This window comes from Felis catus, chromosome E3 (assembly GCF_018350175.1).
Source record: "Felis catus isolate Fca126 chromosome E3, F.catus_Fca126_mat1.0, whole genome shotgun sequence".
NCBI classification, from domain to species: Eukaryota; Metazoa; Chordata; class Mammalia; order Carnivora; family Felidae; genus Felis; species Felis catus.
This window is the reverse complement of record NC_058383.1, coordinates 39,027,463-39,053,783: the sequence shown is the minus strand read 5'-3', so window position 1 is coordinate 39,053,783 and position 26,321 is coordinate 39,027,463. Positions and strand designations below refer to the sequence as shown.

General features: G+C 50.4%; 1 protein-coding gene across 7 annotated transcripts in view; it reads left to right on the top strand.

Moving 5' to 3' along the window:
* The window catches only part of PDPK1 (3-phosphoinositide dependent protein kinase 1), an 82,444-nt gene that overhangs the window by 7,392 nt on the left and 48,731 nt on the right, over positions 1–26,321 (top strand). For 2 of the 7 annotated variants that reach the window (XM_045048339.1, XM_045048340.1), the window contains exons 2-3: positions 7,192–7,381; positions 12,963–13,026. The exons of 3 other annotated variants lie outside the window; for them this stretch is intronic. In XM_045048339.1, the coding sequence (XP_044904274.1) occupies positions 7,335–7,381; positions 12,963–13,026 (111 nt within the window). In that variant the 5' untranslated portion in view covers positions 7,192–7,334. Of the gene's footprint in view, positions 1–157; positions 305–7,191; positions 7,382–12,962; positions 13,027–26,321 lie in introns of those variants that run through there. 2 more of the 7 variants (XM_019821157.3, XM_045048341.1) reach the window with 2 other exon arrangements.

Genomic DNA, 26,321 nt, shown 5'->3' with positions numbered 1-26,321 from the left:
CGGGCGGCCGGGCAGAGGACCGCGGGCTTCGTGAGGGCGCTGCTCGGCCGTCGCGGGGAGCCCGGGCCCCGGCGCGGCGGGAGCCTGCCCGGCGGGGGCGCTGACAGACGCGCGGAGGGCGGGGGAGGCCGAGGAGGTGTCACTGGCCTGTCGCGGTGGAAGTGCTTGGAAAGTTTGTTTTCGGCGCGCCGCGGCCTGGAGCCGAGCCTTTGGGCTTACCTTTCGTTCCGTCTGCGGAGGAACCGCCCTGGGCCTTCACCTGGAAGGGGGGGGTCCCAGCGCCTCTGCCGCAGCGGAGCAGGAGGTACGAGTTCTTGCCCGGAGCACCTGATGCCCCGGGCCCCCCGAATTCACGCTTAGGATGGAATGTGATAGACTGCTGTCCCGGCCCGGCCGAGCGGCCAGGGGTGCCGTTCCTGCCTCGGGGCTCTTCTCCAGCCCCGGCATCGAGAGTGGGAAGCCCCAAGGGGGCCGGACTTGAACCTGCTTACCGGGGGAGGGGATTTGGTGGTGGGGGAGAGTGATCCTGACGGGGAGGAGGAGTTTCAGGGGAAAATAAAAGGGAAAAACACTTGTTGGGTTGAATGTTTTTGCTTAAAAGTGTTTCCACGTCCCCCCCCCCCCCCCCTGTTGCTAAAAGTATCTTGAGCGTTTTGATGTTTTCCCGGTGTTTGAGTTGGGGAGTTGCGAAGGTGTTTTCACGATTTATACCTTGGGCGCAACTGAGAAGTGGGTGCAAAATTAGGTTCCAAAGGCAAGGGAAAATCACTTAAATGAAAGAAGATCCAGGAAATGGACCCGACTCCTTGTTTTGCAGCGTACAGCTTTGTGGTGGCGGTTCTTAATCTTTTTTTTTTTTTTTTGCCGGGGGTGGGGGGGAGGGTGTCTTGTACCCCTTTGAGAATCTGACGGAAGGAATAAATCCTCTCCTGAGATTAAAACACAGAGCCGCCCCGCATTTTGTAGTTAACTTCAGCTGGTTCTTGAACCTTCTGCAGCTCCTCAGTGGACTTCACCCGGAGAACACCGTAGGGATGGGTGACGCTCCAGAGCCGCAGAGGAGGACCTGTTCAGTTGAGAAAACGGTGAAAGGGAAAGGGGCCGTCTTTGGCCGTTGCGACATGTGGCCATACCCTGGGGTGTCTGGGCTGACAGGCAAAAACACGAAAGAGGCTTTTGGCGAGCCTCAGTGGAGGCCGGGGGTGAGCACGATCCCAGAAAGCGTGAAACACGAACCGTCCCTACGGCGGTGCGGCGGTGCTGTTGGGGCGCAAGGTGCGAACTTTGCTGGAGTCCTCCGAAGGGGCAGAGAGCACATTTCCTCACCGTCTTGGCCCTTCGCGTGATGGGCGGTCGACATCGGGAGTTTTCTCTAGTAAGCCGTCTTCTTAGCGCGGAATTGCTGGCATCCACGTTGGGAAAATGAATCTGGGTACAGCGGAGACACCTCGCCGCTGTCAGGAAGCCAGAGGAGCAAGGCTTTTGTTGGGTCCCCCCTGCCGGGTGAAGATAGGCCGTATTTCCCCTCCGTGATGGCGCAGGTGCCCCCAGTATTGGCTTTTTCATCCGAGGACAGGTAGGCTTGGCGCTTCTGACAGTTCGGGTCTGGATTTTCAAGGTGGCACTGTGGGAGAAGCCCGTGGCCCAGCTGTGGATCGGGCCACTTTTCTGAGGTGCGCCGCCAGCAGGGGGGCACTACCGTGAGGTCTGAACGTGGCCTAGCCTGCTTGGATCCTCAGGTGGGCCAGAGGCTGTCCATACCGCGTACTGAGCACGGACTTTGTTTTTTAAAATTTTCTCTAGTTTTTTTGAGGGGGGAGGGGCAGAGAGAGGGAGGGAGAGAGTCCCAAGCCGGCTTCAGGCTCCAACTCACAAACTGAAATCCTGACCGAAGCATGAGATCACGACCGGAGCCGAAATCAAGAGCGGACGCTTAGACGACTGAGCCACCCGGGGTCCCCTGTTGAACACTTACTTTAAAAAGCAGGCACTTTTCCAGATAGCTCCCGCCGTGTTGCTTGGTTTCCGTTGATAGGGTGGGGTGAGGTCGGTGTCGTTCCCGTTTTACGGGCGCGGAGACCGGGAGACCGATGGATGGGGGGTAAGTATCTACCTGTTAAACCGAGCGCCTCTTGAACCCACGACTGAGCCGCGGCAGGGCCCCGGGCTCCCCTCTGCCCCCTCGCGTGGGGAGGGCCCTGAGGGCCGGCCTGGCGGGGGGCTCGGACGCCACTTGGCTTGAGGAGGTCCTCGGTGCCACTGCCCAGAACGTCTTTCCCGGGGTTGTGCCTGAGCGTCCCGACGGTGCCGTGCTGGAGGCAGGAGGGACCTCTTCACGTGGAAGGGCCGCACACTTATTTCTCGGGGCAGATGGCTGAACTCTGTGACCCCTGGAGCCCGTTTCGGCCTCACACTGTCAGAAAGCAGCTGTTTGGAAAGAGGCTCCGCTTCACCTGTGTTTGGGGGCCGCTGTTCCGAGTGGGGGAGGCTCGGATTCCTCCCTCTGGGAGACCAGGGCTGCAGTGACTTTGCTGGAGGTAAAGCGGGAGACGCTTCTGCGAGCGTGGCCGCGTCTGTGCGGGGAGGCGGTTGGGAGAGCGGGGGACATGGAAAGGAGTGGGTTCTGATTTCCACACTCCTTTTCGGGTAGCTCCCTCTCATCGTGGTCTCGGGCGGTGTGATGTGTTTCTGTCCCCGCGACGCCCCTGCAGAGCGGGCAGGGTGAGGTCCCCACACTGAGAGGTGGGAGCGTGGGTTTGTCCTCTTCCGACAGGGTCTTGTGGGAAGGAGCGCGGCGGCAGCCCGCGTAGACGCGGGGCCTGAGCAGAGGCCCTGGGCAGCTCTTCAGAGCAGGCCTCGGCCTCTAGGCCGCCTGTAGCCCAGTTTTGGTGAGGAAGAAAAGGCGACCCCAGGGCGTGTCTTCCCTTCGTGCCCCGTCCTCATCCCCGAGCCGCGCGACGTCGGGTTCGGGTGCGTGGAGGGCGAGGGTGTGATGAAGGGGGAACCGCTGCGGAAACGGGGCGAGCGCGCTCCGTCCCCTCCGAGTGGTAGTGTGGAGAGCCCTCCCTGGCAGTGCACTTGGACCTTTCCTGAGGAGAATTTTCCGTGGAAATGGACTTTGGTGGGATCCCATGTGTGGCTGAGGAACATTTGATGCAGAAATGACTCCCTCAGCAGGTGTGAGGGCTGGGACGGACGTGTGCGAGCTCTGCCCCTACCCTTTTGATGACAGCTGGCCGAAGGGGTGAGGAGTGCAGTTGTTTTGAAGGCAGGTTCAAAGGGCAAATCACCGGGGAGGAAGTGCTGGTGTGGAAACGAAGTTTTGGACGGGTATCATTCAGGCCTTTTTAGTAGTGCCTTCTTCTGTGACTGGGTCGTGTTTAATACCGGACCCTTTAAAACATTGCTTGATTATCGAGAACCGGTTTTGTATCCAGTCTCTAGCTGAATCGACAGGCAGAGTTGATTTCCTTTCCTTTCCCCTTTCCTTTCCTTTCCTTTTATATGTATTTATTTTTGAGAGAGAGCGAGCGAGCGAGAGAGAACGTGTGTGCGCGTGTGGGTAGGGACGGGATAGATAGGGAGACAGAATCCCAAGCAGGCTCCACGCTGCCAGCGCAGAGCCCAACATGGGGCTTGAACCCACAAACCGTGAGATCACGACCTGAGCTGAAATCAGATGCTTAACTGACTGAGCCACCCAGGCACCCCAGAGTGCGTATTTTTGAGTGATGGGGAATATGTTCTGCTGATCGTGCCTTGGATATGAAAGGCCTTTCAGGTTCGCGATGGTTCTTGGGGATCTGTTTTCATCGCTTGACTGGTTGCATTTATGTAGTTGCACAGGGTCTGTTTCCATCCTCTTAGACTGGAAAATTTTCCTTACTTAAACTGAAATTTTTACTCCAAGAAATTCCAAGTCCTTTTGAATGTCTTAAGAGAGATAGTTTGTTATAAAGGATTTACATTTGTGGGTTTCAAATCCCTCATCAGAGGAACCGATTCAGGTTTCCGTGTAAATAGTTGGGTTGCACATAGGCCCACAGAAGTAGAACTGACAGCACCGCAAGCTCGGTGCGCGGAATAGACGGCCACGGCCTACGTCAGCAGCCCCTGCCCGGACGCACGGCCCGCAAAGCAGACAAGGACGGTTTGCATTTGGAGTGTTGCCCAGGAGCCTGATGAAGGTGGGCACATAGTTCCTGGTGGCCTAGTGACCTCCTCTGCCCCACAGACGAGATCAAGTGTCCTCTGCACCAGCCACTGTGCTTTGAATCAGCTTGCAGCCTTCAGGGAATCGCAGTATTTAAAGGCATGTGTGAAGGTGTGTCTGGATGCCAAGCAGGGTCGTTCTGGAGGTGTGTGCCTTCTGCATGTTGGTGGAGCTGGTGGTGGCAGGTCTGCCCGCGCTGGAGAAGGCTGGAGAGGCCTGTGTGCAGGCAGCTGCGTTGTGTGTGTGTGTGTGTGTGTGTGTGTGTGTGTGTGTGTGTGTGTATGTGCATCTCGGAAGTATCTCAGAATTCATCTGGCTGAAGCTTAGCTGTTACAATGAAATCATTGTTAAAGTCTCATTTTTCAACCTGTTTTTCTCTTTTGGAATTAATTGTACTGCAGTGGGAGTTGTATCTCAAAGCGACAGCTGTATATTGGATGCTGTCAGAGAAGGCTGATAAGATTTGCAGGGAAGCTTGAAGCCTTACCGAAATTGTTGTTATGTGCTTTGACCTGCCGTGGTACCTGTGGGAAGAGGGGCCTGGAGTTAACTTTTCTGTTCTCCCTCCCTGTTTCTGAGAAGCTGGGAGGACAAAGCCTGAAGTGGACCTGGGAACTCTGTGCCACCCAGGAGGAAAAGGTTCTACCTTGCAGATCTTGCTCTTAGACCCAGTCTGAAGTAGAGGGCATGTATTCAGTTGTGGCCTGGCTCTGGATGCTCCCCTACAGTGAAGGAAGTGGCTTCATCTCAAGGGGTGGCCATATCGCATTCTCATCACACACTCTCCCCTGGCAGGGCTGAAAACATTGACGCACTTTGTTCCTAGTCCCCCTTTCTCGGTGACTGGGAAGTGAGCACTGCTGGAAGGGTGCCTCAGTTCCAGCATTCCTAGGACTTCCCTGTCTCTCCTAGCCTGTCCCTTTGCTCCTCCTCGATGAGAGTCCCTTCTCGGATGCACCTGCCGAGTGCCCTGTACAGCCCAGGTAGTGTCCAGGGTGTTCTAAGCTGCCGGTTTCTCCTCTTCAGGCTCTTCCTCTTTGCCTGAAGAAATTCCCCCAGTGGAAACTACCCCCTTGGTGACCGTGAAGCCTTTTCTGAGTGATCAGCTTCTTTGTGTGTGTCCCACCCACCCCTGCCCCATCCCTGTCCGCTTTGGTCTGCAATAGTTTTATTATATAGTCAGTTCTGAAACAGGTTCTGTGCCTTGTTTTGTCCTTGTCTTTCTGAACTTTGAGGCTCTGGATGGCTTTGGTTACTGTCTCATCTTTTCTCTTCATGGTTCTCATGCCTGGACTTCCAGTAGTATTTGTCACATACCCATGTATCTTCCCATTTTTGCCATTTGTTAAAAGCATGTCAGAATCCTACATGTACATTCTGATTCCCTTGCATTTAGAGCTGTATATGCTCAAGGGGTGGAGGGCTTCATCAGAAACTGTTCCCTATTTAATGCCCTGTTTGCAAGCATTCCAAACCAGGAAGAAGTCAGACACTTAAAAACATGGATTCATGTTCCACTCTTCTGTTGTCTAAGGAAATACAACTTAAGAAGGAGATATTTTTTTTTTCCATGTGTATATTATATCACTTACCTGACCCTTGAAAGGTTATATTTCAGAGGTACCCATTTCTTTTCGTAACTATAGCTCCTTGCAGGTTGGGGACCAACTGTTGGGTTAAATCTGGAGTAGCAAACTACTTACGTCAAACATACAGTATTTGAGCTGAGGCTTTTCATGTTGGCACTGCCGCCGTGGTGGGCGAGTCCTGCCATGGACCACTGTCCTCACGTAGCCAGACCCTGAGTACCGAACCTGTAGAAGTGCCAGCCGCCAGTGTCGGTGATGTGGACTCTGCTCGAGAGACAGCTACTCTCAAGGCAGTTGCTCTCCCGTTAGGAGGACTTTTTCCTTGAAGATTCCTGAAGATGAGGGTCACCCTAGCAGTCTCTCTGCCCAGAAGCCAAGCTGCTATTCTCTTATGATATAGGGCCCTTAGGGGAAATGGCACATATTTCTCTGCTGCTTTAGGCGAGGTCAGTGAGGGCTTTCCCAGGCCTTGACTTTGCTCTGATTTATAAAAGTATCCTGTCCTAAAAGGGGCATAAGCTCTGTGGCTAGGTGCGACCACATCCAGTGCCACAGCTCTTCATCCAGGTGCATGAAGCCCCACCCTCCTCGGATGGTTGTGTGGCTGATGGTCCTGGGGGTTGTCTATGCAGCCCCCCTTGTCTTAGAGGTTCCTACCGTGCACTTACGCATGGATGCTCAGTGAGTGAGAGAGCCACCAACCTAGCAGGAGGGCAAGAGTGACAGGAGCGTTAGACCCAGCATGGGCCAGCACTGGCCGTTAAGAAGTGCAGCATGGGTTCCTCCTTCGGGAAATGATGGGACCAGCCCATTCTTTGGGAAAATTGCCCAGACGCTGGTTTTGCTCAGCTCTGCTCTTAGGAAGGTCTGATCTGGAGAGTCACGGCAGCCAGACCCTGTGGGGGCAGGTGAGGTAGCAAGCTAACTTACTAGGAAAGCTAAGAAGCTTGATAACTGCTTGTTTCCGGGCTCTTGTCATTATTAACTGGCTTCCTTCCTCGAGGGTGAGCCCTGAGCTCTTCTGCATTTTTTTCTCTGCAGTGAGTGGCCCATGACTTAGGCTGGACAGGAGGCTGAGAGAATAATCTGTCCTCTCAGTGCATGATCTCTGAAGCTCCCTCAGGATTTACTGCCCCCCTTTTCCATTGTCAACTCATTTTTTTCTTCCTGCAGTTTGGCATTTTTCTTTGATGGGTTTTTTTTCATTCGTCAAAATTATAGTCTTCTACTGATTGTATGTACATAGCTGGTTATTATCAGATATACAGCTTTAAAAATGTGTATCTAAATATAGATTTTATTTGTGAATGCATTTTATTCTCATTCCTAAAAAAAGAAAACAAAACGTGTAATCTAAATGCTTTTTTTGTTGTTGTTGTTTAATCTTAGAAAAGTCTCCTGCCCAGAAGCTGCTGGCACTGTGCTTTGTGTCTCGGGTGGAAGGGGGTGAGGATGGTCTGGTGATGGAGAAGAGACCTCAACAGAACCAGGCCTGCACACTCGTGGCCTGAAGGAATCCTTGGGTGAAAAAGATGGCTGCTCAGCGGGTGTGGGACAGCCTGCATGTGCCCCCAGCCCTGTGAGTCCCACCAGCCACAGCCCCACCCCAGGGGCCGAGGGGAGACTGGCCCCAAGGGCAGTGAATTGCTCTGCCAGCCTTAGTGGGGCCGCTCCAGAGAGGAGGGCAGAAGAACGTGGACTTAAGTGCACTGAGCCGGGGCTTTCCTGGCAGGGCAACCCAGAGGGTAAGGGAGCAGGGAGCAGCCAAGTGTGGAGGAAGTTTGAGGAGGGAGCGCCATGTCTAGCGTTGGGAAGACCAGGAGGGCTGTGCTTGCCTAGGGCTTTTGCAGGGAGACCTCTCTGCTCCAAAAACAGAAGGCTTTTGGACGATGCAAGCTAAAGAAGGTGGGGGTGTTAGGAAATTTATTCTTAACTTTTTCTGTTAGTTTTTTTCTTTAAGTGTATTTCCTTCAGATTGTTTAAGTTTACTTGAAGCTATCGAAATAGCCTCCAAAGAAACATTTTTTTAAAACTTAGTTTTTAAAATTTTATTTTAGAGAGGGGCTGGGTAGAGGGGCAGGGGTGGGGAGAGAGAGAATCCTAAGCAGGCTCCATACTCAGTGTGAAGCATGATCAGGGCCTCATTCCCGCGACCCTGGGATAGGCATCATGACCTGAGCTGAAATCAAGAGTCAGACATTCAACTGACTAGCCAACCAGGTGCCCCACAAAAAACTTTTTTTTTTTTAATATATTTTAATTTATTTTTTATTTTTGATAGACCAAGCAGGGCAGGGGCAGAGAGAGAGGGAGAGAGAAAATCCCAAGCAGGCTCCGCACTGTCAGCCTGGAGCCCAATGTAGGGCTTGACTCACAAACCATGAGATCATGACCTGAGCTAAAATCAAGAGTTGGATGCTTAACTGACTCAGTCACCCAGGCCCCCCGATAAACTTGGGGTGCCTGGCTGGCCCAGTTGGTCGAGCATGAGACTCTGGATTTTGGGGTTGTGAGCTCAAGCCCCACACAGGATGTAGAGATTACTTAAAAATAAGATCTTTAAAACTAAATAAATAAACTAAACTTGATTTTGGGGTAATTTTAGATATATATAGAAAAGTTGTGAAAAACACAGAGTTCCCATAAAACCCATCATCCCACCTCCCTTAATGTTAACATTTTTACAGCATATCACTTCTGTCAAACTCAGAAGTGAATGTTGGTGCCACGCTCTGAACTGCAGACCTGTTGGGGTTTCATCAGTCCTCCCCCCCCCCCCCCCGCCCCCACTCCCCACCACTGTCCTCCTGTTCTATGATCCCATCCAGGAGCCATGTTCATTTAGTTGTTTCCTTGATTTCCTTTGGTCTAGGACAGATTCTCGTTGCATCCAGTTTTTCATGAACTTGATGCTTTTGAAGAGTATTGGTCAAGTATTTTGTAGCCTGTCCCTCAGTTTGGTTTTGTCTGATGTTTTTGGTGATGACACTGGAGTTATCGGATCTGGAAGAATCCCACAGAGGTGGGGTGTCTCTAGTGCATCCTGTCAGGGGTCCATGTGCCTTATTACTGGTGAGACAAAACAGGATTAGGTCTTAATGACTGGAATTAGGTCTATGGCCCTGCTCTGCTCTCTGTTACTTGTTATTTTGTCATAGGATGACCACAGTATTTCTATTTTTTTTAATATTTTACATATTTTTGAGAGAGAGTGCAAGTGAGGGTGGGGCAGAGAGCGGGGGACAGAGGATGCAAAGTAGTTTCTGCACTGACAGAACAGAGTCCGACACGGGGCTTGAACTCATGAACTGTGAGATTCTGACTTGAGCCAAAGTTGGACGCTCAGCCGACTGAGCCACCCAGGTGCCCCCACAGTATTTCTATTTTGGAAGGCACTGTCATACTCACCCAGTTGGATACTCCTGAGTTCCACGTGAAGATACCTGGGACCCGCAGGGCTTCTAACTTACACACTGGATCAGAGCTGGCATGGGGTCCAGGTACCTACTTGTTTCGACTGCTTTCTGGTAGCATGAACACTTCTGGGATAGCACAGGGACAGGGATGTTCCCAGGTACGAAGTGAACCCGAATGCCCTGATAGAACTGGTTTCGAATCTGGGCCAGGCCCCTGCCCCTCTGGAGTATTTGGAGTCGGTGATCCACTGGGCATTTTCCACGGTCTGCTCAGGTCCTCTGTGCCCAGTCCCTTCCTGCTCTCTTTGCAGGCAAGAGGATGGAGTTATGTCACCTGGCCCTTGTGAAAATTAGGTGGTCAGCTTTGATTCGTTCTCTTCTGGCTTTTTTCCTTTCCTTTTTAAAAAAAAAAAAATTTTTTTTTTAACAGTTTTTATTTATTTTTGAGACAGGGAGAGACAGAGCATGAACAGGGGAGGGTCAGAGAGAGGGAGACACAGAATCTGAAACAGGCTCCAGGCTCTGAGCTGTCAGCACAGAGCCCGCCGCGCGGCTAAAACTCACGGACCGCGAGACCATGACCTGAGCCGAAGTCGGCTGCTTAACCAACTGAGCCACCCAGGCTCCCCTGGCTTTTTTCCTTTCTGGAGAAGCTGCCGTTGTTCATTGTCTGAAGACTTTGCCTTGAGTCGCAGTCTAACTTGTGGGCTGTTCTTTGGGGCTTGTAGAGTGAATCCAGAGCAGAGTTTGGAGTGTTTTTCTAGCCTGGAACTCCGAGGATAAGCATTTTCGGAAAATCGTGGATTTCATTTTTTTCTCCTCCCATCTACACAGGGCAAATACAAGACCTTTATGAAGGTAAGAATTGGTAGGAAGAGAGAACAGGGCAGGGGTCTAAGGGGAAAGCACTTCAAAGAAAATGATGGTGACAGCCCCCGGCCACAGGCAGATAGACCTCAGGGTGTCGAGGGCCCGCCCTGGGGCTGGGGCCAGTCTCAGGAGGTGTGCGGAAGGTGTGCGGAAGGTGTGCGTCAGGTGGGCAGAGTTGGCTAAGACAAGGTGAAATACAGACTGGTGTGCCTGCGCACCCTTCTTGCCATATTCCTCCTTCTCTTGTTTCTGGCAGCTGCCTCTAAATGTGTGGTTGGAGGAGGTGTAGATGAATGTCGTGCTAGACAAAATAGATCTTTCCCCGTGTGCCGATGGTGGTGTGCAGCTCTGCTGTGGCAGTTAGCCGTTAACACTGGGACACAGTGTCTCTGGGTCTCGCTTGGCCATTATTGTTCCCAGTAAGAAACTCTTCATTCAGATTTTGCAGATACAGAGTCCAGGAAGGGAGGGCAGCTGCTTATAGTGCCTTTTCAGTTGTCAGGAGAGGAGGCATCCTCGGTTAGAAATCGCTGTCTCTTCTGCTGTTGCAAACCACACAAGTGTTTACCACTGGATGGGTGTTCCTGTTAGGTGACATTTATTCATGTGGCCAGTGGCATTTTGGGGGCTGGTTTTTGTTTTTGTTTTTGTTTTTGTTTTTTCCTATTTCAAGGAGAGAGAACCTTCTGAGGATTAAAGATCCCAAGTCTGACCACAATCTGGCATTTTCCTTACAGGATGATGTGTTAGAGTTACTAGGACAGTTATCCATGCCCCCGTGCTTTATATGTTTATGTGTGGGAAACACTGATGGAAGGCAAAACCAGGACATTTTTAGGAACTGTGGGAAGTTTCTGTTGGTCCCTTTACTGCTCTCAGGAATCTTGTGCCTCTCCAGGGGAGATGTTCACTTGGCGGTGCATGAGCTGTGGGCCGGCAGGACAGAGTGCAGCACTGTCCACACTAAGGTTGAAGGGCACAGGGGGAGGAGAGGGCACAGCTAGCTGGATCAGATATGTGGGAGGTACTGAGGGTCCCCAGCCCAGCAGAATGGAGAGGAGGGGAATTCTGGAGGAGAGGGATTGGTAGGGCATTGGAAGTGCCCATATGCTGTAGATTTTTTTTAACTTTTGACTGTTTAGTCTTGGAGGCCATGGGAGGTTTCCTCGAAGGAGATGGGGTCGACCTGGTAGCTGGAGAGTGGGAAAGAGGAGGCCCCAGCATTTGGCTCCCCTGGGTAGGACAGCAAACAGCTGGGTGCCTCCTGGCCTTTAGGGCATCATGAGGTAACCTTTTGATCAAGTTAGGTATCACTCAGATTTCCAGCCTAGATGATGGCGAAAACGTGTGTTGAATAAACTTAATTCCCAGCGAGAGGTTCATGTTTAAGTGTTATATAATTAATGTGCCTTTAGGTTAGAAACCCAGTCTTTTTAGTTGTCAACTTTAATATGTTGAGTTATTAATTTTTAGCAAAACAGAAGGCAAGAGTGTGTTATTGTTTTGTGACTAATAATAGTAAAGCTTTTAATGCATATTCATTTTAGATTTTATCCAACGTTATTTGGCTGTGAAATGAAATCTTAAGTGTATGATTAGACTAATTGTCTTTGAAATGTTGCTGTTTTTCTGATATAGCTCCAGAGTGGCAGTCTTGAAAAGCGGAAATATGATTTCCATGGTGAACCTCCCCACCCCGGTAGTTAATGATTTCTCCCTCCCACATAGGATCTGTGTCTGAAAGATATGAGTTTACTCATCTTATTAGCAAAAACTCATTACACATCCTGAGTCCTTGATGTGAATGAATGAGCTGGTGAACCTAGAAGGAAGTTCAAAGGGTCTGTTGGTCCCATGTGGTATCATCAGTGTCCATTGAGGACTTGAGCCTAACGTGGGAGATGGTAGTGATTACTCAGCACACCTCAGGAAGAGCCTGCCAGGTGAGGGCCCCACTTATCTGGCCCACATGGAATATCAGCATCTGAGACGCCTGTTGCTAACTGGGGTGGGATTTGAATATGGTCTCACTGCTGGGTGTGTAACTGTGGCCAAGGACCTGCCGTGTGCCTCAGAGTCCCCCATCTTTAAAAAAAAAAAAATGGATGTGGGCGGTCCTCACCCTCAGTTGTTTTGGGGACTAACCAGTTGTTTTGGGGACTAACCGTGGTAATATGCATAAAATGGTCAGAGGAGCACATAGCAAACAGTAAGCACTTAACAAATGTTATCGTTTATAGAAGTAGAGAAAAATGGCATTTCATTATTTTTATCTTAATGGTATTTAAAGTTGTATCTGTAAAGGATATGTGTAATTATTTGGAGAATTCAAAGAATGAACACATAAACAGACTTGCATGTGTCCACCACCTTGCTTTAAACATAGGGTATTCGCCAGGTTTTTGGAAGCCCTCTGAGTGGCCCTCCTGATTGTAATCTCATGCCCAGCGGTCCAGAGGTAACTGACATCCTGATGTTCATGTTAATCAAGTTAATGGTGTGTGAAGTATGCCTTTAGGCAGTTCCAAAGTGCAGGAAGCAAGCGGAGCTTCTGTGTCCATGAAAAGATTCTGTATTTCATAACCTGTGGTGACGTATGTACAGCGTTAACAGTGAAGATACAGGTTAGTGAGATTCGGAGACAGTGTTGGCCGAGTCCTGCCATCTGTGAAGCCTTGAAGGCTAGACTTCAGGTGGATGGCAGCCCCGACCTTGTGTCCCTCTACCTGCCTCGCCTGCTTCTTGCTAGGTGAGAGGCTCCAAGGGACTGAAGGACACAGTGGGAAGACAGATAAGTGGCTACCCTCAGGGATCACCCACTGAATGCTTCTCCCTTCCCTTCCTGCCCTTTCTCCACCCTGTTCTGTGGAACAGTAGAAACAGTCGTACTCCGGTCTTTCTTGAGAGCCAGGCAGCTGACCACCTGGAGCTTCAACTGGTGAGTGTGGTTCCACACTGGTTAGGACAAGCTGTGTTTTGCTTGGTGTCGTGCTGCACAAGAGCTTGGTGACCACTTGTCTTATGTGAGCCGGCTCCCTGTCTGCCTGAGGTCGAAGACCTGTGTGGCCTGCGGAGCATGTGGCACAGTGTGTGTTGTGAGCTCAGGAAGACAGACACCTGGCCCCCAGAGTCCCCTCCTGCCACCTTGGGCAGCAGCCACGCCCGGTCAGCCGTGAGCCACGGCACACCTCAGAGTGCTTCCTGCACTTGTCTGTTACAGGCGCTCAGCAGCCCTCAAGAGGTGGGTGAATGTTATCAACCTCATTTTATTCTTTAAAAAATTTTTTTGAAAATGCCTTGCTTGTTTAATTAATTAATTATTTTTTAATTTAAAAATAGTGTTTGTTTATTTTTGAGGGGGGGAGTGTGAGCAGGGGAGGGGCAGAGAGAGAGAGAGGGAGACAGGATCCCAAGCCGGCTCTGCTCTCAGTGCAGAGCCTGACTTGGGGCTCAAACTCATGAACCTGAGCCGAAATCAAGAGTCAGACACTCAGATACTGAGCCACTCAGGCCCCCTGGTTTTTTGTTTTTGTTTTTTTTTAATATTCGTTTGGAGAAAGAGAGGGAGAGGAGAAGTGCATGTGAGGGGAGGGACAGAGAGAGGAGAGAGAGAGAATCTCAAGCAAGGTCTGTGCTGTCAGCACAGAGCCCAACATGGGGCTGGATCCTCTGAACCATGAGATCATGACCTGAGCCAAAATCCACAGACACCTAACTAAGCCACCTAGACACCCCCAACCTCATTTTACAGAAGAGTAAATTATGGCTCAGAGTGTGTGGCTTACCCATGGTTATCCCTGGTTTCAGCTAAGTCACAGATCTAGAACTTGGGTCCACAATTTTGCTACTCCACCACGGTTTGTTCCCCTTGGTGGAAGTAGGGGGTGGGGCGGCAGCAGTGGTTTCTGGGCCTGATTCTGGGCTCTGTGGAACCTCCTGGGGTGAGAGGACGTTATTACAGTGAGCCTGGTTGATGTGAGAGCAGGGTTCCTTTGGGGATGAGCCGGCGGGGTTGGTGGCAGCTTCCCACCCCTGGTTAGGCAGGGAGCTAGAGGGAGGTGTCCCCACTGTGTCCTGCATTGGCTGTGCCTGTCTCAGTGTGTTCCAGGGCTCCAGAGCGCACTCTGCCCAGGCGGCATTTAAAGACCACTTAGCTTTTTGAGTTTGGGATCCTCTCCCAAGGAAAAGTTGCCGGCTGGAGCCTTAAACCGCACGGCTGCCTCTTGACCATATAAGAGCCTGATTTTATTTTTATTTAAAAAAAATGGTTTTTTTTTATGTTTTTATTTTATTTTTGAGAGAGAGAGAGACATAGTGAGAGCAGGGGAGGGGCACAGAGAGATAGAGACAGAATCTGAAGCAGGCTCCAGTCAGCGCAGAGCCCGACATGGGGCTTGAAGTCACAGACTGCAAGATCATGACCTGAGCCGAAGTCAGACGCCCAACTGACTGAGCCACCCAGGCACCCCAGAAGGGCCTGATTTTGATCTTGGTTTCTCTCACAGTGTGTTTGGGGGCTCAACCTCCCTGTATCATTTTGTTTGCCTCAGAGTTAGAATCGGACCTTCTAGTACAGTGTATATTTAATTCAGTTTTACTCAGACACATAAACCACACACTTGGAAAGGGGATGGGCTTCATTTTTGTCTCCAAAGGCTTATTTTATGATCTGATGGCCCTTGGAATGGAAACCTCTCCTCTGTTATTTATTGTAGAAGTGTTTTTAGTGCACTCCCTCTGAGTTGGCTGGTGTGCTTTGTGTAGATTAACTCATTAAATAAATCCTCATAGCAAGCCTGGGAGGTCTGGTCTCCTTATTCCTAGCTGTGAGGTAGAGTCTGAGCCACAGAGAGGAGACGTAACTTGTTCAAGGTAAGACAGCCAATGAGGACCAGGGCTGGGATCCGAACCTGCAGAGTGAGAGTTCTAACCGTTTCGTGCTAATTCTTCACTCGTGCTTGTAGCTTTTGTCTGTCCGAGGCCGAGACTAGTTCACAGGCAAAAGGTGTAGGCAGTTTAGTAACGAACGATTAAGCTTTCCGGTATTTATTCTTGTGATATCAAGGAATTAGATTCTTCCTCAGTGTGTTTGTAGAAATGTAAGAAACCCTTAAGAGCCAAGCATTCTTTAAGAACCTAGTTGTGATTGCTCAGATAGGGAGTGTGTAGTCCCCCTGCTGTGAATCCTTGGTTCTGGTGCAGAGCCATGGCCTTCCCCTCAAGGGGAAAGACTTTCTCATCACACCAACCCTGAGTGCAGCCTCAGACTCCCCAAGCTCCTTCTTTGTGAAATCCTTGTTTAATTTGCATTTTATCCTTCCTGAAGAGATAAGATGGGGAGAAATTTCTGGAGGGATCTCAGGAATGCCAGCCATTCATTCCTCTTCCTGCAGATCCCACTCCTCTGCCTCCTGGCATCCACACAGGTGCTGTCTCCTTTTCTCCTAGTCCCCAGGGTTCAGGTAGGATTGGGCTCTTGGTAGGTGCTCAGTGAATGTCTGCTAGCGGGATGAGTGGATAAATCACTCTGCATCGTGAAGTGTTTTAAAGCACATTTTCACACAAAAAGAGGAAAAATCATGTCTCCCATCCTAGTTCTTCGAAGTACTCTGAGCAAGAAAGCTGCTCTGCAGCCGTGCCTTATCCCCTGTGTAGACGCAGGAGCCCTGGGAGGAGCCGTGGCTTCTCCCCAGATGCTGGCAGGAGCCTCCTGTGGCCTGGTGAGCTCGCTCACTCCTGCCTGCACTTTCCCACCTGCCCAGTAGGGTACTGTCTTGCCACTAGGTGATAACTGACTGTGAGATGTGCTTTAAAAATATGTGGCTCTGTGGTTTAAAAATCAGCTTCCAGGGGTGCCTGCCTGGCTCAGTTGGTGGAGCATGTAATTCTTGATCTTGAGGTTGCGAATTCAGGCCCCATGTTAGGTGTAGAGGGTACTTAAAAATAAAATCTTAAAAAAAAATAATAATAATAAAAAAAGCTTTCATCTACCTGGCAGTTGGTTTCCTAAGGGTTAGTGAAGCTGTCTTGTCTGGTGCATGAGACTTGGTGGGAGGTGGGAAAGAAATCTGTGGGTCATTTGTTTTCCTTTGCCATGAGTTTATTTGTGTTTTAATCCTTGTGTTAAAAATGTTTGTTATATTTAGTGGTTTTAAATGTTGGATACTGCGTATTTTGATGTTGATATTTTCCTTAACTCTTAGTGGGTGACCAGTGTACTGTGCATTTCAGTTGAGCCTTAATATGTTTTTGGTGGATATGAAAATGTAACTTGATCTCAAATTAATTCTCCCTTGAAAGTTTCTACTTCTGAGAGGGGACTGTTGAACTCGATGCTCATGGGGTCAAAGAAGTTGAAACTCTTTTAAGTTTTTGTTTACAAATTGTGTGAAACAAGTTGAAGTCCACAGAAAATGCCCAGTTCACAAATGGACTGTATTCTTACAAGTTCAGTTGGAATCAACTGTATAAGACTCAGGCTTGTCTTCCTGTCAGAGCCACTCCTGCGAAGGGCTGGTTGTGGTCCCTGCTCTGAGAGGTGAGGTGAGCATAGCAGGTGGCACTTGTACGTAGATTCTCCCTCCACACCGATGTGGACAGAAAGAGATTCTTGCTGAGGGGGGAGGGGGAACATGGTGATACCCTATTCCAGAGGCTCCAGAGGTGCCGGATGTCAGTGGCACTGATTCCCGTAGCCAAGTTCGATCGAGAACAGCCATCTTTCCTTGTTCTTGTGAGAGCTGTGCCCTGGACACATCTCTCACATTTCTCAGCAGTGAGGCAGGTACAGAACCTTGTCCTGGCCAGCCACACGGGGGGAAGGAGAGAGAAACACACAGGAGGATCTCCTTCTGGGGGGGACATTGATGGGGTGCTGTACTGGGAAGTGGAGGAGGAAGCGTGAGGGCTGGAGACGGCAGGGGCGGGGGGCTGCTGACGGGAAAGGAGCAGCCTTGGCCAGCCGGGGGTGGGGAGAAGGACAGCTGCTGGTGTGAAGCTGGCGACCGTCCTCGGGTGTGAGGGGCTTGGATTTGGGGTATGTGCACGTGTGTGTAGGAAAGGCGAGCAGTCGTAACTCTCGTGGTGACGTGGTGGCTGCAGGGCCAGGCAGAGGGTCATGTTCTTGAGAACTTCTCTTGTGCTCAGCTCCATTTTATTAGGTGGGACGGAGATGGTGGACAGTCATAACTAGGGTTTTGTTGCTTTAAATATGTTCAGGGGCGCCTGGGTGGCTCAGTCGGTTAAGCGGCCGACTTCAGCTCAGGTCATGATCTCTCAGTCCACGAGTTGGAGCCCCGCATCAGGCTCTGTGCTGACAGCTCTGAGCCTGGAGCCTGTTTCAGATTCTGTGTTTCCCTCTCTCTGACCCTCCCTTGTTCATGCTCTGTCTCTCCCTGTCTCAAAAATAAATGAAAGGTTAAAAAAAAAAATTAAAAAAAAAATACGTTCAGAGATTTCAATTTCAGAAGCTATTGAGTAACCCAAACTATTTACTTACCACAATTTTGGGTCATCAGGTGGGTGGCAAGCTGACTGGGTTGTGCTGAGAGGGAATGAGTCACCCGCAGGTCCTGGGTCACTTGGGATCCCTGGGGGCTGTGCTGCTTCCACAGTGCACAGGGCAGGCAGGCTACAAGGGGCACCTTGGGACGAGACCCCACCCCTCGGGGCCGCCAGTCGGCAAGTGTCCTCCAGATTGTGGCCGACAGTCTCAGTGCCGTTTATGTTGCTTAAGTACCACCTCAAGATGTTTTAAAAAAAATCAGCTCTTTCAAATAAACATTTGGACTTCTCACACTTGGAAGAAGGCTTTTCTCTTAGGTTTTTCACTGTGCAATTGATGCTTAAATGCTTTAAAGAGTAATGTTGTGGCTGTCTTTCTTAACTCCAGAAGTAAAATTATTTGTTAAAACATACGCACGCCAGTGAGTTACGGCTATGGGAAGAGAAAGCATGGGCATTCACTTGACCCTACAAACCTCTCTGTCACGGAGGGGCCCTGAGAGCTGGTCTTGCACTGAGGTGCTCTGTTGGCCTGCAGTGGCCGAGGCAGGAAGGAAATTACAGAATTCCACAAAGGGGGAAGGTTGCCCCTGACAGGTTTCTGTGTCATGGTGCCCATAATTGCCGGAGCAGAGAAAACCACCAGGGCAGCAATGGCCTGGTGGCCAGCATCTTGGAGCCCAGACCTGGTGATAGGAGGGAATAAATAGCCCTGGCTAGGCTAGTGTCACACTCTGGTTCAGGACATGCTTGGGCCCTTACGGCCAGCCCCGTTTCTCAGGATCCCACTCCTGTGGTTTGAGGCACCCAGAGGGTACCAGAAGTGATCCCAGAAGGGACGTTTCAGGGCCATTGAGGTCCCTGCCTGACACTGAGGAGTTCTGTCTGGAGATGGCCCATACTGTGGGTCACACTAGACTGTTGAGTCTAGAGATGCTCTTGTCTTAGGACCTTTGCACTGGCCAGTCCTCTCCTGGGAAGGGTCTCCCAGATTTCTTTAGGGCTTTCCCCTTCTTGCATCTTTGCTTAGGTGTCACTTTCCCATTCAGGGTTTCTGTGTTTGAATTTGCACATCCCACAACTACTCACATCAAATACAACTACCACAAACTACTCCGTTTCCTTCCTGGCTGTATTTTTCTCATGGTAATTATCACCATCTGACACCGTGATGCTTACTTGTTGTTTGCATTTTGGGGTATCCATGTGCCATATCAGAATGTAGCTTTCTTAAGGGTATAGGCTTAGCCGCGTTCTTTGTTGTGCCTCCAGTGTCTAGAGCAGCACGTGGCACGTAGCAGGTACTCCGTGAACCTGTGCTGATGAAGTGGATAAAGCAGTGTGCACCCGAGGGTGCTGCATTTGACTGAAATCATTGAAGCTGCTGTGAGGCCCTGCTGTTTGACTTAAAGCCTGTGACGTTGTGACGGCCAAGCAGGTGTATGTGTATGTGTATGTGTCTGTCTGTCTGGTGGCATCTGTTATTGCTGTCTCACAAACCCAGAGTCCTTTCTCTGCTTCATTTGGATGTTGAATCTGCTGTATTTTGAATCTGAAACATTAGGGGAAAGTGAAACTTTAAAATGTGCGATGCATGTTTAGCCATTACATTTTATTTTCTTCATGTGAGTATTTCCTTCCTTGCTGAGCAGCACTATCTAAGCTGCCATCACTGTCCCCTGAACAGTGCTGCAACCCTCCACTGGAGGCCACTCCCAGCACCAGAGGGTACTCTCTTCCTTAAGCCTCTTGCCCACTCATGCTTCAGCCCCACAGTAGCCAGAGGTCTGCTTTGTACCCCTAGCACTTGTCTGCTCTGTCCTGGCCACCTCACAGCTTTAGCCAGCCGCTTTTGTAAATGACATCAGGCCTGTTGCCTGTTTGCATGTCACTTCCTAAGGGCAGGGACCATGTCTGCCGATGGCCGTGTCCCTGGACCCTTGCTAGGACAGTGGTAATGTTTATTGAGTAATTGGGTTAATAATGTAGTTTATTTCGTTTAAGAAACTCTGATGAGCAAAATGAGTGTGTAATATTCCTATGAAGTGACAGAGAACCTGTGGTTTGGGAGAGTAGGATGTGCTTATGAGAGTATGTCCAATGACCTGAGTTGTCTGCACAGGGTGGGTTCAAGGTCTTGTTGTTCCCTTTACCTTCCCAGGACTGTGGGCAGGAGTTGCTGGATGTGCTTTAGGCTGCGGCAGAGGACAGAATCAGCCTGCTGCACCGGGAGGAGGTGAAGGGGCTGCAGAGGCTGGGGTGGGGAGAACATTGGGGTTCCGGGAGTTCGAGGTAGAGGGGGTGGTGGTTTTAAGCAGGTGTTGCCCGCTGGTTTGTGTGTAGGCACTTGGCGTCCTCTCCCTGTCCCCTCTCAGCCTGGCCCTGGGGCCACTCCCCGACCTCCTGCATCTCCAGAGCAAGCACCCTGTTTCTCTCTCCTTACTGTGGCAAAGCCTTCTACCTCAATACCCGCCAAGCCAGAGCAGGCCTGGCTCAGCTCAGGCTCCAGAGCATTCTGCACCTGTCCAGAGCTTGCTGACGGTTTTAGCCAGCTGCCAACAACAAAGTAAGACAACTAGCTAATTTATATTAATTTATACTAACATGTGTGTGGCTCTTAAAGGAGAGGCTTATTAACTCATTCAAACCTCTCATTGGAATTGTGCTTTGGGGCAGGGTCAACTTGCCAGTAAAGGTAAGAGTATCAGGTGCGTTAGCGTTTACAGGTGGGAAAAACCTGGGCTCAACTTTTATCTTGTAACAGGTTCTGTGACATGTATACAGAACACAGTGTTTGTCTACCAAGACCTCAGTCCTAGACCACCTGCAGGTACAGGGCTAAGAATACTGTGTGTGGGGTTATCTTAAGTCTTAATTCCCCTTTACCTGTTGTCTCTGGGGGCTCCTTCCAAGAGAGGTGATTCCCTGCAGGAACAGTCACTCCAGGACACACTGAGAGGCTGCAGGTCTGGCGTGCTCAGCTGCTTCTCCCCTTATGTGCCAGTTCTGGCTGGATGTGTCTCATTTTGCATTGGCTTGCTTTACCGTGGAATAAACAGGGTGTTCTTTACAGCAATCAAAGTGGGCTCCTAGCAGTGTTTTTCATCCAGCTCCAAGTTGAGAGTTTGCTTCATTAGTTTAAAAAAAAAATCTTAAATCAGAGAAATTATTGAGTATAATCTTACAGCAAGCGAAATGTCAAAGGCTGGCATTTGGAAACAGCATTGTCAAGCAGAGTTCCAGCCAAAACCTGCGTGTTGGCCCGCTGAGCCTAGAGCCATGGAGAAACAGAGTAAGAAAGCCAGGGCTTGCGCCCCTGTGGTGCCCAGGCCCGGGCCCTGCTGCTGCTGTTGGAGTGGCTGACTCCTTCCCGAGAGCATGCGCTGTGCAGAGACATTTCACGTTTCGCCATCTCTGCCGGGTTGGTGTTCTTACCCTCTTGGGAGTTGAATGTGGGTCTGGCTGCTAAGGGAGTGGGGTATTAGCTCCCCCCATTAGGGGTGTGCGCGCTCCCTTCTGACGGTCTCCTCCCGCTCCTGCAGCAGCCACTTGCCCCGCTTCCCTGCACTGTGCTGGGCTCTGGAGGGCTGGCAGCACATTTGTGGGGTGCTTTCTTCTGCTCCAGTCTGATCCTTCTCAGTGTGAATCCACACCCGTGGTTGGGAGAAAGCCTCGTCAGCACTGCCATGTATACTGTTTAGGTCATGGGAGTTTCGTATTGTTTCTCAAACACAGCATTAGGGTGTTTTTTTTTTTTTTTTTTTAACGTTTATTTATTTTGAGAGAAAAAGAGAGCATGGTACACGCAGGAAAGGCAGAGAGAGAGAGAGAGAGAGAGAGAGAGACAGACAGACAGACAGACAGACAGACAGACTAGCTCAAGCAGGCTCCATGCTCAGTGCAGAGCCTGACCCAGGGCTTGATCCCACGACTGTGAGATCATGACCTAAGCTGAAGTCGAGTCTTACACTCAGCTGACTGAGCCAGGCACCCTGCATTAGGGTTTTTTAACATGTCTTTTTCAAACTGGGGATACCTGTCACTCTCCCTGATCCCAGCTTCCTGTGCTCATACTTCCCTCTCACTCCTGTTCTAAGCGGTGGGTGCAGGACCTTGTTGCACACAGGCCTGCACTAGCGCTGAGTGCTCTCAGGGTGGTCACTGAACACTTGGTGAGGTTCTTCCTGGGAAAGGGAGCATTGAGTCTATCAGAATAGAGCAGGACTTGTCACCCAGGAACTGTTGCCACTCAGACCTGATTATTCTTTGTTGTGTTCTGTCCTCTTCGTTGTGGGATGTTTATAGCATCTCTGCACCTACCTACTAGATGCCAGTACCACTTTTCTCCCTCTCCCAGTTATGGCATCACAAATGCCTCCAGGCATTGCTAGGGGTCCCTCGGGGCGCAGAATCATCCTAGTTGAGAACCACTGGGATGGAATATGTGTCAGTGGCCCCAGACTTCCTAAAGACTGGGAGCTCGTGGTGGTGGGCTCCCTTCTGGCGGGCTGTGCTTAAGTATGGCCCTGGCAACTCCCAGAATGAGCCCCACTGGGGCAGCCACAGAATCGAGGCCGATGCCCGTTCTCCCATTCACTTCTTGTGGCTAGGAAACATGCACTCATTTCCTAGAACATCTGGGCCGACCAGGTGTTTTTGACGCTGGGTTGCTGCAGTATCAAGCTTGAAGTCCCCTACATCAAGCGTGTGGCACGGAGTGGCACATCTTACGTTGAAATTCTGCAGGGAAAGTGGCTGCTCTGCAGGTCCCATCTCTGGGGCTGTTTTCTGTCCAGATCGTGTCTCACTCTGCCACCCCCAGCAAACACCACCAGTAACATCAAACACACACACCTCCGGACTTTCAGATCTGTTCTCATGGCACCTGCTGTCTCCTCTCGCACCTGCTCAGGTGGCCTGGGGATTTTCGGTGGCACTTAATATCCTCACGTGCGGATGGATGGCGGAGAGGAAGTAAGCAGGTTTCATCCGGCATGATGCTCTACTTCCTCCCTCAGCAGTGCCTGGCCAGGTCTGTCATGGGGTCTGTAGGGTCAGGCCCCTGTCTGTCAAGACAGCCCATCAGTTTGCAGCACGCTGCACGGGTTAGCCAGCAGCCTGCCACAGAGCCTCACAGCGGATGAAGGTGCGTGCCAAGGGCTGCCAAATCGGGTGGGGCCTGCCCCTGGGGATGGCCTGGCTGAGTGGGGTCTGATATAAACCCATACTTTCCAGGGGATGACAGTGCCCTCCTTTGAGGATCTGTTCTGGAAGCTTTTTTAACAATCACAGAAACCACTCTGATGAAAGTTCTCAGGAACACATGCTTGTAACCAGAGTCTTGTCTGACTTAACCTGGTAGTTGTTTTGGAGGGACTGCTGTCCACAGGCTGGATGTTTGCTGAGTTTGCCCTCAGGAAGTCTGAGCTGAAGAGTGCTCTTCTTGGTAAGTGCTCTGCAGCCAGCCTCCCAGGGTCTTTGATAATCAGGGTCCTTTGTCCCCAGCATAGCTAGTTTGATGGGGAACTGTCACACCCAGGTCTTCAGTGCCCCTTATTTTTTGTGGGCGTGGACACCTGCTGCCTGAGCTGCCCGCCCTCCCAGGCATCGCCGCTGACCCTTCGGAAACTCTTCACTGACCTTGGGTGTTGTTTTACCGCACCTCCCAGGGTGAAGGTTCTGCCTACTGGGAAGAAGCCCTGGGCTATCCCCCGGCCGTGTTCCAAACCACGTGACAGATGTGTCTGTGCCTTTGCCGGAAATGTCATTGAGTCCAGAAGGTGTTGGTATACAATTACATTTTTCCAGGTCCATGAATCAGCCTGTCATATTTTGTTCTTCACGAATGTCATGTTTGAGGAGTGCCTGGGTGGCTCCGTCGGTTAAGTGTCCCACTTTGGCTCGGGTCATGATCTCGCGGTTTGTGAGCTCAAGCCCGGCATCAGGCTCTGTGCTGACAGCTCAGAGTCTGGATTCTCTTTCAGATTCTGTGTCTCCCTTTCTGTCTCTGCCCCTCCCCTGCTTGCACTCTGTCTCTCTCTCTCAAAAATAAATAAACATTAAAAAAAAAAAAAAGTAATGTTTGAGGTTTTAGTCACTATTTCACTTGTCAGTTTTGAATTAAAACCACTGTTTGCCACTGTCTTGGGCGTGTCTCCTGTTGTCTCCTTGAGTCTTGCTTGACAGGAGGCTGGGCACACAGGTGAATTTAGGTGAGGCCACGTTGATCTGATTGACACACTTTCTGGGACAGGTTCAGGGGTGGGGCGGCCATGACAGAGACAGGCGGAAGTCCCCGCTCCCCTGCCCCATAGGGCAGTGGTGGCTGCTCAGCAGACCTGTGGCCGGATCAGTTCACAGCACTGCTGTGATGCCCAGGGCTGTGCTGTTTGAAGTGCTAGCTCCTTCCTACTTCCATCCCTTTTGTGTGCCCCTTAGGTCACGCAGTCTGGCTGCTCCTCTGTACCAGGCCTGAGGGTCTGCACCCAGGATGACCCAAGGAGCATGTGACCTTGGTTGTGTCCAGGAGTCCCATGAATCCCTAGGGCTCCGTGTGCACAGCCCTCACTCGCAGTATCGCTGGCCTGGCTTGTGAGGACAGTCCAGGCCTGTCATAGTTCTCGATAGGCCTTAGCATGGTGACCATGATTCTTCCCCACAAACTGCCCCTGAGGACAGAGAAGTTCCTGCTAATCTCCAAGGGAAGCTACTGGATTTGATATGCTTCTGTTATATGCTTTGCTCATAGGGACAAACCATTAAGAGGCTGACTGAACCCCAGAGCTTGGTCCAATCGTTGGTACTTCTTGTGAGATGGAGTATTTATGAAATGTGTAAAGCACACTTGGCTTACTGTCAAGCTGTGGAGTGTTGAAAACAGCAAGTTGCCATAAATAAATGGTGCTACCAGTCTAGCTAGAGGACCTATACTGCTGGTCACATTGTACCATGTACTACATTTAAAAAATCCATTTCTCGGAGCACCTGGATGGCTCAGTTGGTTAAGCATCTGACTTTTTTTGTGTTTTGAGAGGGAGAGAGCGCTTACAAGAAGTGCAGAGAGAGGGAATAGTAGGCAGGCTCTGCACCATCAGTGCAGAGCTGATGTAGGGCTTGCGCTCACAAACCATGAGATCATGACCTAAGTGGGAGTCAGACGCTAACCCTACTGAGCCACCCAGGCTCCCCAAGCATCTGACTCTTGATGTCGGCTCAGGTCATGATCTCTTGGTTCATGAGATTGAACCCTGCATTGGGCCCTGCACTGACAGCATGGAGCCTGCTTGGGATTGTCTCTCTCCCTCTCTCTGTCTCAAAATAAATAATATTTAAAGAAGAAGTAAGCTCTACTTGCCCAACATGGGGCTTGAATTCATGAACAGCAGTTACGTATTCCACCAACTGAGTCAGCCAGGCATCCCAATGGTTAGCTTTTTTTTTTTTTTTTTTCTATTTTAACCAGTCAAGTATTTTTGTTTTTTTAAAATGTTTATCTATCTTGGAGAGAGAGGGAGAGACAGAGCATAAGCAGGGGAGGGCAGAGAGAGAGGGAGACATAGAGCCAAAGTCAGACCGACTGAGCCACCCAGGCACCCTACCAATAAAAGATTTTTTTAAGACTTTTTTTTTTTAATGTTTATTTGTTTTTGAGATACAGAGACAGAGTGTGAGCAGGGGAGGGGCACAAAGAGAGAGAGAGAGAGAGAGGGGGAGACATAGAATATGAAGCAGGCACCATGGTCCAAGCTGTCAGCACAGAGCCCGATGCGGGGCTCGAACTCATGAACCATGAGATAATGACCTGAGCTGAAGTTGGATGCTTAACTGACTGAGCCACCCCGGTGCCCCTAAAGTGTTTTTTAATTAAGGCATGGGCGTTGTGTTTTTAGACATAACGCTACTGCCACTTAATATATTGTCTCCAGTAGAGTGTAACTATAACTTTTATATGTACCGGGAAACCAAAAAGTTTGAATCTCTTTATCGTGATATTCACTCCACTGCAGTGGTCCGAACCTGAACCTTCAACATCCTAAGGTAGGCCTGCACCTTGCCTGCAGTTCTCATGCTCAACAGACCTGTACGTGACAGAAGCCTGCCTCCTCCCTGCTATGGTGCAGCCCCGGCGGTGATGGGGCCTCCTTGTCTGGGAGCTGGGGTCTGGTGTGTGTGTGTGTCTGACCCGGCCTGAGCCAGCCTTCCTGGGGCTGGTCTGCTGCACAGAGAGGGGTTCATGCGGCCCTGTGGGGCCTGCCCAGGCTCCTGCCTCTTCTTGCCATTTGCTCTTCCCTTCTCTATATCTGTGCTCATCATGTCTGGGGTGCAGGACGTCCTGTCTAGTCTGGTTTTTGACTTTATGTGTTTGGTGCATTTCAAAAGGAGCTTCTCCTTCAGCTCTCTTCTTGTGGTGGCTGAGCTGTCATCTGCTGCGCAGTCTTGGTTACTGTGCCCACCTGTCCGTCCTGTTTGTGGTGTACTTTCTCTAGGATTGTGGCTTCTTCATAGTTCCCTGTCTCCCTTCCCTGTTTAAAAGGAGAGGAAATGTTTATCTATCCTTTATGAACAAACATAATACAAGAAACAGAGCTCTCTATGGCCACGCTGCTCCCTTAGTTATTCAGGTATATGAAATTAAGTGTTCAATCGTATGCATCCTGCTTTTATAGTTATAGTGTTGATACACTTATCACCTGTGTGTATCCTTACAGGCTCATGTTTTTTCCCAGTTTG